This window comes from Yamadazyma tenuis, chromosome 4 (genome assembly GCF_029203305.1).
Source record: "Yamadazyma tenuis chromosome 4, complete sequence".
NCBI lineage: Eukaryota > Fungi > Ascomycota > Pichiomycetes > Serinales > Debaryomycetaceae > Yamadazyma > Yamadazyma tenuis.
In genome coordinates, this window is record NC_089464.1 from 738053 (window position 1) to 755834 (window position 17782).

The window sequence follows — 17782 nt, forward strand, 5'->3', positions numbered from 1 at the left end:
ATATATATAAACAAAGTTAACCTCATCAGATTGCACTCCACAGATTCCTTATCGCGCAGTAGAAATAAAATTATTCAGTACATTGAAACATGTCATCAGCAAACAGACCTTCGTTAATGAGCAAAATTTTATACCGATCTTCCACAAATGACACTACAGACAGTAAAAGTGGAAGTGAAGAATCATTTAGAGAGGAATGGTTACCACCATTAGCTCCTATAGCTTTAAAAGGATATAAGGCTTCGACTCGCCATAAGCTCATGACAGAGGAATTATCAAATAACATTAGAAATTTATTGCCTCCACGTCTTCAATTGTTTGACGAGTGGCTGCTAGTGTACTCTATGGATCAAGATGGAATATCCATTAATACCCTTTACTCCAAGTGTAACTTGAATCACCAGTTAAACGAACTTAAACGCCAGAAGCAATTGGAAAAAGGGTACGGTGACCATATAGTTAGCCAGATGATTCTAACAAATGGTCATGTTCATGACAATAAAAGGCCCTTGGGATATGTTATGGTCATACGAGACTCCAAGGGCAATCGTTTCGGATGCTACTTGAATGAGCATTTACATCCCATGGAACATAGGCGGTATTACGGGAATGGTGAATGCTTTCTTTGGAAACTAGAGAAAATCCACAAGAATTCCACCCAAGACACAGACTTAGATCATCATAGATTCAAAGCATTCATGTACACTGGCATAAACGATAACATTATCTACTCAAACCATGATTTCATAGCCATTGGATCCTCCAAAGGACAAAACGGTTTGTGGATAGGCTCCAACCTTCTAGAAGGTGTGAGTTATCGATGTGATACATTTGGCAATGAAGTTTTGAATGGAATAGGCGATCGGGGTGATAGCAGCAGCTTCGGAGATTCCGTAGTAGGAAAATTCAAAATACTAGGACTAGAAATATGGCGGATTGGTACGTTAGAGTGAAGTGGCATTTTGATTCCTCATTTTAACTTTAAAGAATAAACCTGGAAATCGGTCAAATTTGGGGGTATTGAGAATTCAGGCAGCGTCAAGAAAGTTTAAGTTTTCTATACTGCAAACTAATGCACAATGCCCTATTGGAATTAGATATCGTGAAAAGCAATAATAACATCAACATAAACATTAGTAATAGCTCAACAAATGGTGAACTCGTTTGACTGAATAGACGGTTAATTAATGCTCGTATTTGTGGGATGGCGGAAGGCTGCCGGAAGGCTGCAAATAGGCGATGCAATTCGAAGCTGCAGAAGTTGCCGTTATTCTTGAGCTTGGCAAACAATGGCATGGATAAACTGTGCCGTTCATTCAGGTCCTAAAACTGACAAAGGTGGACATTCCCGAATGGATCAAGGGGGATGTACAAGCATGTATTTTCTAGAAAGTTTATCTCAGAGATTTAGCCGAGCAACTTAAGAAAGGGTGATCGGAGTAATATCATAAATGTTGATGTAAGTAAAAGGGATATTATGATTAGGCTAATTGTCAATAGCAACGATTGGTAAAAGAAGTACCTGGTCGCCTTCTATGGCAATTGGTAATAAAGATAAGCAAAAATTCGGGTAGTATCCCTGATTATTACGTCCAAACACATAAATTAACCGTTAATCTTAAGCACTTCACGGCATTAACACAATTTGATTTTAACTTGCCTTAGAATCAAACGAGTGCCAGGGAGAAAGAAATCAGTTGCTATTTTAAGCATAATATAACCTTTAAACCTTGTATTGAACCCCATTGTACATATCGGCAACATCAAGCAGCAAAAAATTCAAACTCGTGCTTGAGATTCAAAATCCGAAACCTCGTCTACTGACGCCCGTCTCAACCAAAACGTTCGCTTAAAATGTTTAGAGGGGGAGATGCAGCAACAATTTTGAACACTGCCGATGGGAGGATCTACTTCCAAAAATATCTTTGATGGTTTTCGGTATTGTTGAATGACTACTCCATACAAGCGACAAAGAGAAACACCACTATATACTCATAGGGACACTGAAAATTTTAAAGGTCAATTGTACGAGGCCAAGCTTCGACAAAACCTTATTTCTCAGCTTTTTTGATGTACGAAGATTCGTATGCGGATTGTATTAATTTCTGTTTGACGACACCAAGGATCAGCAGCGGTTCTCAGCTTGGAAAAATCAATAAAACCAGATTGACCGGTTTCGTCCATAGAGGTGCAGAGGGGCCTGTGTCCGCATTTATCATGCAATTTTGTGCCACTTAACCGAATCTATATAGATTTACCCTTAATAATAATTCGCATCAGGAGTTTGGGTTAATTTATTTTTCGTTTATATTTGTATGCAGGTATACATATACACTTATGCAAGCCCACATTTTTTTACAGCCAGAGGATGTGGTAAAATGTTTCATCCGTTTCAAATTTATGGGTTATAAATATGCCCAGAAGATCCTACAGTAGTGTATAGTTTTCTATCAATATCATTCGTTATAGCCTCTCATGAAGATTTCTACGGTTCTTTACACTACTAGTTTAGTTTCATTGGCTTTTGCTAACTTTAACCGAAATGGTGATGGAAACAAGGGTAAAGGTGTAGGGGAGGATTGTGATACAACCACAACAAGTACCATAAAACCTCACGGACCAACAACCGATTGTGACACTACTAGTACCAAGCCTAATGGACCTGCGACTACCACTACCAGTCCCACCAAGCCTCAAGGTCCAACTACTGATTGTGACACTACTACCACTACAAGTCCCATCAAGCCTCAAGGTCCAACTACTGATTGTGACACTACTAGTACCAAGCCTAATGGACCTACGACTACCACTACCAGTCCCACCAAGCCTCAAGGTCCGACTACTGATTGTGACACTACCACCACTACAAGTCCCATCAAGCCTCAAGGTCCAACTACTGATTGTGACACTACTACCACTACAAGTCCCATCAAGCCTCAAGGTCCAACTACTGATTGTGACACTACTAGTACCAAGCCTAATGGACCTGCGACTACCACTACCAGTCCCACCAAGCCTCAAGGTCCAACTACTGATTGTGACACTACTACCACTACAAGTCCCATCAAGCCTCAAGGTCCAACTACTGATTGTGACACTACTAGTACCAAGCCTAATGGACCTACGACTACCACTACCAGTCCCACCAAGCCTCAAGGTCCGACTACTGATTGTGACACTACTACCACTACAAGTCCCATCAAGCCTCAAGGTCCAACTACTGATTGTGACACTACTACCACTACAAGTCCCATCAAGCCTCAAGGTCCAACTACTGATTGTGACACTACTAGTACCAAGCCTAATGGACCTACGACTACCACTACCAGTCCCACCAAGCCTCAAGGTCCAACTACTGATTGTGACACTACTACCACTACAAGTCCCATCAAGCCTCAAGGTCCAACTACTGATTGTGACACTACTACCACTACAAGTCCCATAAAACCTCACGGACCAACAACCGATTGTGACACTACTAGTACCAAGCCTAATGGACCTGCGACTACCACTACCAGTCCCACCAAGCCTCAAGGTCCAACTACTGATTGTGACACTACTACCACTACAAGTCCCATCAAGCCTCAAGGTCCAACTACTGATTGTGACACTACTAGTACCAAGCCTAATGGACCTACGACTACCACTACCAGTCCCACCAAGCCTCAAGGTCCGACTACTGATTGTGACACTACTACCACTACAAGTCCCATCAAGCCTCAAGGTCCAACTACTGATTGTGATACCACCAGTACCACCACCACGAAGCCTTCTGTCAGTACGTCTACAGGAGTTGATTGTTCTGCTAGTCCTTTCCTCCCAGAATGCTGCGAAACTTCTACAATTTTGAGCAACTCAGCCGCAATTAGTTCATCAGTTGCAGAGAGTAGTTCATCAGTTGTAGAGAGTTCATCTGCTATTACTAGTTCATCAGTTGCAGAGAGTTCATCAGTTGCAGAGAGTTCATCAGTTGCAGAGAGTTCATCAGTTGCAGAGAGTTCATCAGTTGCAGAGAGTTCATCAGTTGCAGAGAGTTCATCAGTTGCAGAGAGTTCATCAGTTGCAGAGAGTTCATCAGTTGCAGAGAGTTCATCAGTTGCAGAGAGTTCATCAGTTGCAGAGAGTTCATCAGTTGCAGAGAGTTCATCAGTTGCAGAGAGTTCATCAGTTGCAGAGAGTTCATCAGTTGCAGAGAGTTCATCAGTTGCAGAGAGTTCATCAGTTGCAGAGAGTTCATCAGTTGCAGAGAGTTCATCAGTTGCAGAGAGTTCTTCAGTTGCAGAGAGTTCATCAGTTGCAGAGAGTTCATCAGTTGCAGAGAGTTCATCAGTTGCAGAAAGTTCTTCAGTTGTAGAGAGTTCATCTGCTATTACTAGTTCATCAGTTGCAGAGAGTTCATTAGTTGCTGAAAGTTCATCAGTTGTAGAGAGTTCATCTGCCATTACTAGTTCTTCAGTTGCAAGAACTAGCTCATCTGTGACTGAAACTTTAGTTGACACTAGTTCCACAGAAGCGACCAGCTCATCTTCGATAGCTCAAATCAGTTCCACTGCTGAAGTCTCTTCTAGCAATACGGAAATTCCAAAAACTAGCCAACTGACTGAAGCTTCTTCCAAGGTGACTTCTACCAGTTCTGCTGCTAAATCGTTTATTACTAGTTCTCCCTCATCTAGTGCCGAATATGAGACCGTTACCCACGTCGATTCTACTGTGGTGACCATCACCTCTTGCCTGGACAATGAATGTTCAACAAGTAAAATCACAACTGGTTTAACTGTTGTTACTGAAATCAAAGAAGATCACACTACGATCTACACGACCTACTGTCCACTTACTACTAGTGTTCCAGCTAGTACTTCCGAAGCTACTATTGATTCCACGACGAGGGCTACTACTGAAGCGACTACTGAGGCTACCACTGAAACTTCTACTGAAGCTACGACTAGGGATACTACTAAAGCTACTTCTGAGATTGAGTCTGCCATTGTTTACCAAAGTTCTGTTGCTGCTCAGTCAACCGTCCCAACAACATTAGCAACCACTGCTTCTCCAGCTTCTGTAAGTGAATCCGAAACAGAATCAACCACCGTGATTTACTACACTATAACCACCACTTTTTCGAGCGAATCCACTGTTTGCGATTCCAACCGAGACAACTGTCTGGTGACTACTGCTTTGTCCACAGGCACAATCGAGCAAACGACTGAGGCTTCTACATCTGCTTCTCCATCTTCAGAAGCTTCTGTTTCTACGTTCGAAGCAACTGCTAACAGACTCCCACTTGCTGGAGGAGTTGTGACCGTAGCGGCCATATTATTATCCTTCTTTTAAGCGTTGATACCATTCATTCATTTTTCATTCAATTATTTTTAAGGTTTATATTGTTTTCTTTTATTCGGGATATTGGTTTTTCGTTTTGTCCCTTTGAAGTACTCCTTCATTTTTTGTATTTAGTTTATTTGGCAATTCACATTACAATATAGTTCCGGGTGGCTAATTACACCGAGAACTGAAGAGAATTAGAGTAATCTTATATATTGGAACCTAGAAACCATACCGTTGAGGATGCACTATACACAGGAGGATAAAACCACAGATGACCATCATAGAATTTTGGAAACTGCTTGATAAACGGAATATAATTGTTGAAATGAAATATTTTTTTGTAAAAAAAATGCAAAAAAAAACCCATGAGTCGTAAATCATGAAATAATAATCACGGTTCTTATGTTGAAATGAACCGCTCTTTTGGCATGTTGAGTGCCTGATGTCCTGCGACAGTTTTGTTAAATTTAATTATTGGAATTGTAGTCCTTCAAAGACACCAAAAAGCTCTTTGGCATCATCAGTAAAGTTATTGTTGACAATGTTGCACAACACAAAATCAGTTTCAAAGCTCTTGAAAAATTCAATTGATGTTTGTACTTGAGCTTCTTTGCCCTTAAGGAAATCCTTTGCCAAATTACTCTCGAAGATTCTAACCCATTCAGTGATTAAACTGTATGCTTCATCCTTCCAAGCCAAGAATGAGTTTCTCTCGACAATAGTGGGTTGAACAATTTCTTCACCTGGAAAAACACCCCAAGTAACAGCATTGATATCTTCATCATTGGTGTTAGTAATCAACTCACCAGTCTTGTCGACAACGTAGTAAGTCAACACTCTGGAGTTATCACCACTGCTCTTATTGAAAATGTCTACTTGGTCAAGGAGTTTTGAAATCACTGATTTATGACAGAAGAATTCCAAGTATTGCTTTTGGAAAACGTACCCATTCTTCGGACCCCACCCAAACACCTTATCATTAGATCTGGTAGCGTTCAAAGGAGGCTGAGAATTGATGGTAATGAACCCATTCTGATTCAACTTCACCAAATCTTCAGCGATAACAGAAGTATCTTCGCTAATCGATCCATCAGACCATGGCATCGATTTCAATTGACCTCTCAAGTAAGAAATAGTCAAGTCTGCAAACTCTTTCAAAGATTGAGGGTGGCCCCATAATTCAAATGCTCTTTTAGGTGATTGTCTTAATAAATCAGCAGCATTCAAATCGATATCACCAAAAGCAGGAGAACTAGAATCACCCCATCTACCATTAGGAAACTCATCCCAAGTGGAAGTACGCGAGATGTAGGAGTGCTTTCTATTTTGCCAAAAAATCGGACGAATGGTTTCTTTCTGTCTTGAAGGATTCAATGATTTTCTCCAAGGCAAAATGGCACCTCCAATAGTATCATGGCTCTTCACTTGGTCAATTAATCCCAAGTTCTCCAAACACATAATGGTTGATCTTTCCAAGTTCATGGTGTAGAAGTGTAAATGCTTAACGTAACCAGATTCAAGCAACTTGGTACACATTTGACTAACCAACTCAGTACCTTTTTCTCTGACCAAGAAATCATCATCTTTGATGGGTTCTAAAACATCCAAAAAATGTTTAGGAACCTTGATTTCAGACCATTTAGCTCTTCTCATGAAAGCAGCATAAGTAGAAATAGGCATGATACCCGGAATAATTGGTATATCAACCCCAATCTTTCTAACTTTTGAGCACCATTCGATAAAGTTGTCAGTATCGTAAAACATCTGTGTAATAATGAAGTCAGCTCCAGCATCACACTTGTCTTTTAAGTACTTAACGGTCAAATCAAGATCGGACTCTTCCGGATGTCCTTCTGGATAAGCTGCAACACCAATATTGAAGTAGTTACCGTAGTTCTTACGAATGTAGAGAATCAAGTCTTTGGCATACTTAAAGTCACCAGTAGATTCAGTGCCATCCAATGGGGGATCACCTCTTAAAGCCAAAATGTTCTGACATCCGGACTTTTTAGCTCTTTCTAAAGCTTCATCAATAAGAGACACTGACATGTTTGTACAAGTCAAGTGCATACAGGTTTCTAAGCCCAAAGCTGATTGAGCGGTGTACACCATCTCGTTGGTTAAGGATGAAGATCTACCTCCAGCGTTCCAAGTGATATCAATAAAAATTGGGTTCAACTCGTACATTCTATCCATTCTGTCGTAAAGATTTTGCACACCTTGAGAGGTTTTGGGTACAAAAAATTCAAAAGAAAAAGTAGCAGGAGGAGGATTTGACGACGAATACGCCTGATTCAACTTCTCAGAGATCCTCATATTCGGTTATCTATGATGAAGGATGCTCCAGATCTAAAGTGATTTGAAAAGTCTTCCAGTTCGTTTAAAACGTTCAAGTGCGAAGATCGTGGACTTCAGTAACAAAAGTGGAAAAAACGTGTTTGTACCAATACCCAATAGTGGAGGGTGCCAAAATTACTACCACGTAATAGTATATTTATTTGGACAAATATGCCTCTATTTACAACTCGTCATGTTCGTACTCATCGTCTTCCTCCCCGTCTTCGTCCTTGTCTTCAATGAAAACCGGTGTGTTTATTTCATACTCTTTTCTCGACTCTTGAACCTCAATCGTATCGATCAAAGCTGAGATGTCTTTGTCATAAGCACTCCATTCAGGAATTAATCTTTTGGCCACATCAAGCTTATTCTCCTTGGTTAAAGGATTATTACACAAGTCAATGTTTTTCGCTTCTTGCAACGTAGAGTCTGAACACCAAGTTTCACACCATAGGTATTCTTGAGGTAGGCTGTAGATGGGGATCGTACGTTGCATATTATTGGGTAAATCCTGATCCAAATTGCTGAGAGAATTTGGATCCGATGAGAGCTTTTGGTAGTGTGACCTTAAACGGTCACCGGCTCCAATTTCTCTGAACCTCTTCAAGTTGACTTTATATAATGCACTGATATGATACTTTAGATCATCTTTCAACACATCTTTCCAATAACCAGTTTTCCAAAATCTAAACCCATCCATTTCTTCCTTAGATTCGCACATGGGCACAAACCCATACGGGGCATCTCCCATATCTAATTTCACAAGATCTATCATATCCGACCTGTTTATCTGGTCTGCATCCACGAAGATCACATGATCAAGTTCAATTGGGAAAAGAACATCCAAGAACAAAATCTTGTATCCCCAGATTGTTCTTTGTCTCAGAAATTGACTTCTGAGCCACATGGGCCATTTATACGTGATAAGATGATACTCAAACTTGTACTCTTCAGCCAATTTGGGTAATAATGCTTTGAAATTAGGTGACAAATAGTTTTCGAGTAACCAAAATGTCACGGGATGTTGGGTGTTACTTCTTACAGAAGCCATCATAATGGAGGATAACCTCTCGTACAAGTGTCCACTGGAAACTGTAAAAATGTTGATACCATCTTGTTGTATAGGTTTAGCTTTGGATAAACTAGAAGCTTGTTTCACAAGCCTAGGTCTTAGGACCAATCCGTCCAAATTGAATACATTCAAGGGGACCTGCTTATGTATAACAGTACTGGAATCGAAAGGATCCGATGATGCGGATAACAATCCATAATTGAAATAAGGGCTAGCTCCTGTTGTCAAGTTCCAAGTACCTTCACCAATAGGCAACTGGAAGTATCCCAAATTTGACATGATGATAGTGTCTGCTTCCTTATCACCTTGAGAAACTTTTAAAGTCAATCCACCTGGGGGTGATGCATTCGTAACATCAGTTGCAAACCCTTCAATCAACAATTTAGAAAGCTCAAAAACAACTTCTTGATCTTTGCTAGAGAGCAGCGAGAATTTGAAGTAGTCAAGATCAAGGTTCTTCGGTGCAAATTTACTCATTGCGACCCATCTCTTGGGAGACAACAAGTCAACTGAAAACACATCATCTGAAAGACCCAGAAATTGAGCAGATAAATTTTCATCCACAAATCCTGAGCTATCAAACTTGATAGGATATGATGGATAAACTCCTTTGAAGTAGCGTTTAATAGGGAGGTGGAGGTATTGTGACTGTGGTTGGAGTAGAATTCTAGTCCTGATAAATGGAAGATTAATGCAGCCTTTGACAATACCAACTATTTGTTGAGAATAAGGAACTAAAGGGTCAACCACAACTAAAACATCTACCAATGGCTCGAGTTCATTGTCAATAACAAACGAGTTGTACATATTCATGGATGAAAAGTCATATCTAGCCACATCGTCGACGTATTTATCATCATCAACGAAGAAAGACTTCATAATTCGAGTCACGAGTAAGTCTTTCCAATCATGGAACATTATACCCAATTTTTCATCGTAAAAGTCATCGACCTTTGAACTTTCAAAAATCTCCGGATATTTTCCAAGGAAGGAATCAAATATGGATAATCTGAACAGCTTTTCAAACGATATAATAGACTCCACCTGTTTAAGACTGAATGTATTATCGATTCGGAAGTATCTGGAGTTCACAAGTATGTATGAATGATGTGGGGGTAAACCTTGTTCAGAAACAAATTGTTTCATATCCAGATCAGGATCAGCTCTTTTTAACGTTGTCAGTTCCTTTTCAAGGGTAACGAGTAAATTGTCAAGATCTTTTTCGTTCAAGTCTCCTTGTTTGATTTTGCTAAGCAATTGACTTTTAGATAAGTCTATAACTCTTAATTGTATATCAAAGCTTGAAATGCTCATTAGTTTAAATAATTGTATCAACTGGTTAAAGGCAGCGCTTTGGCTTAGATCACCCACCAACCAAACCTCAATATCATCTTTTACGACTAGAGAAGGTCTCAACCTGAATCTACTAGACTTTTCAATCAACGAAACGGAGACTTTCTTGTACTTAAATCCACTACTGTCTTTGGGAATGATGTTGAGATTTCTTTCAGATTTTGCACTTTGATGAAGGAACTTTTTCATAGAAAAGCCTATCTTATTTGCACGGAGGCCGTTATGTAAAGCCAGAACATCCTTACGAATCTGACTACCCATTTGACGCCTCCAATCGGATTTCAAATCGGTAATAATACCGTTGAACACAATAGAAGGCTCAGTAATGGAGAATTTTTCAAGAGTGCTTAAGTATACCAGGGGAGAAAACTCGTAGCCTTGAATCAGAATATGTTCAAGTAGTTCGGTGATTTCATTATCGGTTTCTCTCATGAAGATCTTGTACAAAAATGCTAGCGCTTCTTTTGAAGTGGTAGTATCATACAAGAAATAAAAGTATTTTGCAATTTTTATGTCGAGCTCTGAATCACCAAAAGGCAAGACACCAATTTGTTGTGGGATTCCCCTATCCAAGATTAACTTTGAGAAAGTGAAGAACACTTTTAACTGTTCTTGGTTTGACAAGTTAATGACAAAAATAAGGTCATGGATATTCTCTTTGAGAGGAGGAAATTGACCGGGTGCAAGTTGTGGTATCATATCGATATACGCCTTCTCTCTAACTGTGGTATATTCCTGGTAGTTTTCGTCTGTTTCAATATCGTTAATAAATACAACTCCTCCCCTTTTCGTCTGAGCACCTGCAACAAATGAGTTTTCATGAACTTTGTATCGGTTTTCGTCACTTCCAGAGTTGAATTCACTTAGCTTAACTGCAGCATGCAATGCAAACTTGACAAGAAGAGTACGTGCTTGGTCAAGATTAAATCCTAATGCTATGATTTCCTGGATTATGTTGACTTCTTCTTCAATTCTGTTGAACAACTTAAAGGCGTCCAACTCCAAGCCGTTAACGGGTGCTCCATTCAAGTAAATACCCACAGATTCCTTTGAAGTTCCCATTTTTTCATTAGCAGCAGCACTGTCTGCCACATCAGAGTCCACTACTTCAGAATCTATGTCCACCAAATGACTGGGAAAATCTTCCAAAATCGAATTCAACATCCGGTACTTCTCTCTAGGACTAACATTGTTTGACAAGACTTTAGAAGCCAACTTCAACCCAAAATCACCAATACTTGATGGTGTAGAGCTGTTTTTCAAGTCCAAGGTTGATGCGTAATTGGGTAACAAGTCAGGAGCTCCCATAGAAGGAACGTATCTCCATACAAACCTCAATTTCCCAGCTTCTGCACTTTGATATAAATTATTAAACATGCTGTTAAACCCTTCATGGTTCAAGTCACCATACAAAATCAAGAGCGGTGCTTTAGAATTCTGTCCAATAACTCTGTCAAATGGGAGTAACTGACTCAGCATGTCAGACCTCTTTGAAAACTCAAGTGCAAAAAGATCATCTGGTGTGCAGTATATTCTATCTCCACTCAACAACCATGAATACTGCTTTGTAGGTTTCCTTTCCAATTTTGTTCCAAACATATCGTAGTCACACTTGCCCCTATATTTCGGTTGTATGTCGTTCAAATAGCTCGAGAAATGAGTTTGAATTCTTGGGGCATAGTACTTGCTGGCAGTCTTCAAATCTGCCAAAGACTTATTAATTGGATCCAAACCTGCACTATCGTGAACCAATTGATAAACCAATTCATCATTGGCTGCCGATAGCAAGAACTCTTCGTCATAATCATCATTGACTAAGGAATATGCAGCACTGCCATATAATGATTCATCAATTGCAGCTATACTCTCAAGCAAGTGTAAGTGAAAGGGCATCGGCGACCATTCAGGAGTCTGAAGCATCACCTTGAGAGAATTATCTCCATGGTTTGATACACACAAAGCAATGTGAACCCATACAAGTAATAGGATTATCCTCTGCATAAAGAAATATCACTTGGGATCGATGATTCTTGATGCGCATTCATAGAATTGCAAATAAATAAATATATTCTTCCTCAATCGAACTATGTCAACAAACCTGCGTCCGGTTCGTAGAAGACGCAATGTCATTCATACGGATGATATAGATGATGACCTTCATAAGTTGAACCATAGCACTCGTCAACCCACCTTAGAAGAGGAAGAGGAATACGAAGAATCTGACTATTATGAAGATACTGGATCAAGGAATAATGGACCAGATCCTTCTGATGATGAGTTTGGTACTTTCAGGCCACCTGAATTTGATAGTGGGGAAGATGAGAGCTACACAGATGACTCGGACGCTCGAGACGAGTTCTACGATCACTTGAGAGCTGCAAACAACTTAAGACCGTCCAAGATTCCAAAGGGGAATGATAAGACAGCCAGGAGAAAGGCTAAAAGAAAACAGACACGGGACTTTTTAAGACGGGCAAAGGGCAAGGAAAATGATCCTGAGGTGTTGATGAATCTTGAGATGGCCGATACAGCTTTTGTTCATGAAGACTATGATGAAGCAGTTAAATACTATTCGGAAGTGGTGAGGATAGATCCAAAACACGTTCGTTCCTATAGGATTTTGGGTGATATTGCGAAACTGAGAGGTAAGTTGAATGATTGCTGTACTTACTGGTTTCTTGCCGCTGTTAATAGTGAGTGGGATGGACAACTTTGGTCTATGGTTGCTGATTTAAGTGCTTCATTGGGTCACACTACTCAAGCAATTAAAGCCTATGGTAAAGCAATTGGGTTAAGAACCGAGGACAGGAGTCGGTTGATGCTTGAAAGATCATTACTCTACAAAAAGACTCGTCAATTTGGACGTGCCTTAGATGGCTTTCGGAAATTATGCCTGCTTGATCCCACTAATCGAGAATATATCAAGGAATTGGCTTCTATTTATGTTCAGGATAGAAGAGAAAATGATGCCATAAATCTATATATGGACATATTTGACAAGAACATTCATAAAGGTGGTAAGACGAATGAGCCATTTCCAGAATTCCGGTGGGAAGACTTAAATATTTTGGCTGAGTTGTATATTACCAAGAGAGCTTGGAAGCCTGCATTGAGAGTAATTTTACTAGCTTCCAGATTCTTGCAGAATAGGTTAGATGAATATTGGTGGGATAATCATGCCAATGATGCTGAGTTCGAAGAAGAAAAGAGAAAAGAGGTACTTGCTGAAATAAATGCAGATCCATCTTTTTATGACAGAGAAGTATTCTTGCCGATTGATATCAGGTACAAATTGGGCCAGGTGAGATTAGAACTTGATCAAAAGGATGAGGCCATGAAACACTTCCATGTCTTGTTGGATGAAGATAACGAAGAGGAAATTGCGGATCTTCTTTTGGAAGCTGGTAAGTGTTTGGAGATGCATGGCTATTTCTCTGATGCCTTGATATTTTTAACACGCGCGGTGTTGTATGAACGAACATCAGATATAGATACAGTCATATTACTTGCAAATTGCTATTTTGAGGTGGGCGATTATGCTGAAGCTAGAGATGCATATGAAGCAGTACTCAATGCCACTCCTGATGATATGACCATCAAACTTTCTTTGGCAGAAGCCCTTTATCGACTTTCAGATATAAAACAAGCGGAAGAACTATTAGCAGAAGTAGCAGCCTCCAGAAAGAAATTAACTCAAGAATCAATTGGAGCAAAAGAACTAAAGGAGGTAGATATTACAGAGGAAAGAGAAGAAACAGGTGTATCTATTTTCTTGGAGACTAGACCTGTCAAGTTAACCAAGAAACCTACAGAAGATGAGAAGATTGCAGCAGAAGAGGCTTCTAAGCGTAAGGTGTTGGAGACATTCAGACGAATGCAAAGATTGCAAGATGATATAACTAAAGGAGAGCCAATAGCAATCAATGCTTGGATGCAATCAGCTTCAAGGTTGATTGAAATGTTCATGTCTGTACCTAATTTCTTCCCAAGGGACAAGAACAGAACTTTCAAAGGGATTGTTCTGTATCGTAGGAAGAAGCCCATGGAGATTGACGAACGTATAGCAAGAGTTTACAATCTTTTTGAAGGTATGTCAATCATGGACAACAATTCCAGACTGTTTTTGACATCAGAAAAAGAATTTAGAGGATTGGACTATGATAGTTGGTTCATGATCTTCATCCAGTATGTGCTCTTGGAAGCTAGATTCAAGAATGACTTGGAGTATGCTACCCTGCTTATCGAAGTGGCTGGTGCTGTGAGTGTGTTTGTGCAAGATAAAAACAAAAGTGCCATTATTAGGCTTGTAAAATTGTCCTTCGGTATAGCTACAGGCGATTACCTCGCAATGGTAATGACTTATGTTCGATATTTTCTCACAGGTAACCAGTTTTCCCCTTTCATTTACAAGCTTTTCCTTTGCTGTTTTGCTTCGGGCACCGATGCTTGGGAAGCCTTTTCCAACTACAATCATCAAAAGTTTTTTCTTCGACAGTTAAAAGCATACGATTCTGTATGCTCTGGCAAAAAGATCACAGGAATGGCTACAATAAGTGCAGACATCAAGGGACTTAAGTTTAAAAATGAACACTGCGAGTTACTCTACATATACTCCAATTTACTCGGTGGTAACAGGAACTTTATTTCTCCGCTTGTTTACTTGAGCAGAGTTTATCTAGGGTATGACCAAGATCCTATGGTGTGTTTAACCTTAGGATTGGCTCATGTTCATCGGTCCATGCAACGGTTGAGTGCTAATAGGCATATGCAACTCCTTCAAGGAATAAGCTATGTGATGCAGTACAGAGAACTCCGGTTAGTGAACTCCACAATTTACGAAGAACAAGAAGTTGAATTTAATATTGGCAAGTTATTCCATATGATAGGGCTTGTGAGTGAAGCAGTTGTTCACTATAATAAAGTGTTGGAATACCACGACCAGTTGATAAACGACCCCGACTATGATATGCTGGTGGAGGCAGCCTATAACTTGGCCCTAATCTATAATCTTAATGGTAATTCAGCCCTCGCGAGAGAATTAACCGAAAAGTACCTTACTATATAAAATTCTGTATACTAAATCCAATGTACTATACTGCGAACTTTTGAGATGAGAAAACGAAATCTACAGTATCTACTATGGTAAGGTTAAAACAAAGATACATCTTGTTTGAGATCCTCCAGCCACCACAAGCACCAAAAGAATGTCATGAAGACCGTGACTTGTTCACCACGTTTGCCGAGTCTCCTTCCACTGGACTCCTTACCTTGCATAGGCTGTCACCAAGCAGTATAAATCCCAAAGCCATCACCAATTCCATAAAACAACACGTCCAAGAATATTACGGCGATTTTGGTGCTGGTTTCTTGATGACATTAAACGTCAAGTACTTCAATAACAAGACGTCAACTGGGATAATACGATGTGGAAATCAGAACTTCCAATATGTGCTTGGAGCCATGACTTTAATCAACAAGATCGAGAGTAAGCCAGTCATAATTCGATGCACACACGTCAGTGGGACGATCAAGAAATGTGAACAGTTTGCATCCCAAAAGAATAGGGAGTTGATCAGGTGTATAGAAGTTGACCAGAAAAGAGCCCGTGGTAAGTTACACACGATCTGAGAACCAGGGGAAATAGATACTGATTTTATAGAACGAGACGAAGGTAGAGCTTGATGCACACAACGAAGTCGGTTAAATAAGTTGAAATCTAATCCAATGGTCTACAAAACACTTCGGTTGTTCTAGCGCATACACGCTTACAGGAAAATGAGATATGCAATAATAAGAGCACCAGAAAAACTAGCAATTCTTCACATTTGAACTCTTCATCATGAATGTTGATTATACTCTCTATTTGGTCACCGACTCGACTATGGTTCCTGAATCATCCACTTTCTTGAAACAAGTGGAAGACTCAATCAATGCTGGTGCCACTATTGTTCAATTGCGTGAAAAGTCGATATCTACCCTTGATTTTATTGAACGGGCGCAAAAAGTTCATGAACTCACCAAAAAAAAGAACATTCCTTTAATCATTAACGACAGAATTGACGTGGCTCTCGTTGTGGATGCTGAAGGTGTCCATGTGGGTCAAGATGATATGCCAGCCAAGCTTGCAAGACAACTCTTGGGTCCTAATAAAATTATTGGTGTCACTTGTTCGAATCCTAGTGAAGTGCAACAAGTGTGTGATGAAGATGTGGCCGATTACGTGGGGATTGGTACTGTTTATAAGACATTGACAAAGACTGATACCAAGACGCCCATGGGAACAGGACCAATTGGAATCCGGAAAATGTTGCAAACGTTGAAGACAAGAAATACTAACCGACAACCCATCAAGTGTGTAGCAATTGGTGGTATTAATGAGACTAATGTCACAAAAGTGTTGTATCAATGCTCCATTCCAGGACAGAAACTCGATGGGGTTGCGGTGGTGTCGTGTATTATGGCCAAAGAAGATGCCTATAAGGCCACTGTGGAACTTCAGGAGCAGATCAATGGTATTGTCCCCTGGAAGAAAGATGGAATGTCAAAATTCGACACTTTCACGTACAATAATAGCCACCTCGAAATACAAACTCAGAAAATCCAGAAAGCAGGTGCCTTGGTTCATCATATCACCAATAACGTTGTGAAGAACTTTAGTGCTAACGTGACACTTGCAATTGGAGCGTCTCCAATTATGTCTGAACTTGCAGAAGAATATGAAGAGTTTGCTCAGAAAATCCCCAATATTTCGTTGGTATTAAATTTAGGAACCCCAACGGTTGAGATGATGCAGACTTTCATCCATGCAATCACCACATATAACAAGTACGGAAAACATGTCATTTTTGATCCGGTTGCTGCTGGTGCTACCAATGCTCGTCTTGAGTGTAGCAGAGTCTTGCTTAACGCTGGACAAATGTCTGTTATCAAGGGGAATGTGGGCGAAATATCAGCCATTTTCAAGCTTACTTCAACGTATGAAGTGGCGAAAAATGAAGAGGTGCTTATGCGTGGAGTTGACTCGATTGCTAATTTAAGTGAAGAAAGTATTAGGAATATTGGATATGCGGTATCGCAGGACTTCAAATGTGTTGTGGTGATTACGGGGCCAACTAATCATGTGATAGACGCCGAAAGTGGGAGCTTCGCACAAGTACCAGGAGGAAACAAGTTGATGGGGTTGATCACAGGCTCAGGCTGCTCGTTGGGAAGTGCCATTGGATCCTTTGTAGCTGCAAAAGCCGATTCCAGTGCAACGGAAAACCTCAATCTTTTCGAGGCTGTTGTAGGGGCTGTGACTTTATATAACGCTGCAGGTAAGTTAGTGGGAACGAAATGTTCTGCTCCTGGAGCATTTGTTCCTGCGTTTGTTGATTCCCTTTATTTAAAAGCTAATAAGTAGCATCCCATACACAAATAACGAATCGAAATCGCGGAATGATTTTGCAACTTTTTAAAACGCGATAAATCATTTTGTAACAGTTGCATCTTCCTTATCATGGTAGTAAATGGTGGTCGCCGACCAGTTGCTAAACCACACGAACGATCTCCTCCCACAAATAGGATAACCAAAATCGCTTCCCTTAAAAGGTTCCCCGATAAAGAGTACGCCAACTCAATCCTTCACGATGTAGCCAAATTGGTGGCGCCCATAATGCATGAGAATAACTTCGAAGTTGGACTACTTTGTGAGAT

The 17782-nt window shown here is 40.2% G+C and overlaps 6 protein-coding genes across 6 annotated transcripts; 4 read left to right on the plus strand and 2 right to left on the minus strand. All coding sequences in view use genetic code 12, as the record gives it.

Annotated features, from left to right (window-relative positions):
* Positions 1 to 89: 89 nt before the first annotated feature.
* OXR1 (oxidation resistance protein 1) lies at positions 90 to 5331 on the plus strand (the record flags this gene model as incomplete). The annotated part of the gene is made up of 4 exons (XM_066158082.1): positions 90 to 777; positions 2513 to 3774; positions 3927 to 4350; positions 4385 to 5331. 4 exons carry the CDS (start codon positions 90 to 92, stop codon positions 5329 to 5331), a joined length of 3321 nt encoding a protein of 1106 aa, XP_066014179.1.
* A 465-nt stretch (positions 5332 to 5796) lies between these two features.
* Positions 5797 to 7521, minus strand: MET13 (methylenetetrahydrofolate reductase (NAD(P)H) met13; the record flags this gene model as incomplete). The annotated part of the gene is made up of 1 exon (XM_006684299.2): positions 5797 to 7521. The coding sequence occupies one exon, from the start codon at positions 7519 to 7521 to the stop codon at positions 5797 to 5799; it is 1725 nt and encodes a 574-aa protein (XP_006684362.2).
* Positions 7522 to 7843: 322 nt separating this feature from the next.
* KRE5 (killer toxin resistant protein) lies at positions 7844 to 12007 on the minus strand (the record flags this gene model as incomplete). Its single annotated transcript, XM_006684298.2, has 1 exon — positions 7844 to 12007. The coding sequence occupies one exon, from the start codon at positions 12005 to 12007 to the stop codon at positions 7844 to 7846; it is 4164 nt and encodes a 1387-aa protein (XP_006684361.2).
* A 166-nt stretch (positions 12008 to 12173) lies between these two features.
* Positions 12174 to 15152, plus strand: TFC4 (transcription factor TFIIIC subunit tfc4; the record flags this gene model as incomplete). The annotated part of the gene is made up of 1 exon (XM_066158083.1): positions 12174 to 15152. One exon carries the CDS (start codon positions 12174 to 12176, stop codon positions 15150 to 15152), a length of 2979 nt encoding a protein of 992 aa, XP_066014180.1.
* Positions 15153 to 15226: 74 nt separating this feature from the next.
* POP5 (RNA-binding protein pop5) lies at positions 15227 to 15715 on the plus strand (the record flags this gene model as incomplete). The annotated part of the gene is made up of 1 exon (XM_006684297.1): positions 15227 to 15715. The coding sequence occupies one exon, from the start codon at positions 15227 to 15229 to the stop codon at positions 15713 to 15715; it is 489 nt and encodes a 162-aa protein (XP_006684360.1).
* Positions 15716 to 15926: 211 nt separating this feature from the next.
* THI6 (thiamine biosynthetic bifunctional enzyme) lies at positions 15927 to 17489 on the plus strand (the record flags this gene model as incomplete). The annotated part of the gene is made up of 1 exon (XM_006684295.1): positions 15927 to 17489. The coding sequence occupies one exon, from the start codon at positions 15927 to 15929 to the stop codon at positions 17487 to 17489; it is 1563 nt and encodes a 520-aa protein (XP_006684358.1).
* Positions 17490 to 17782: the final 293 nt, after the last annotated feature.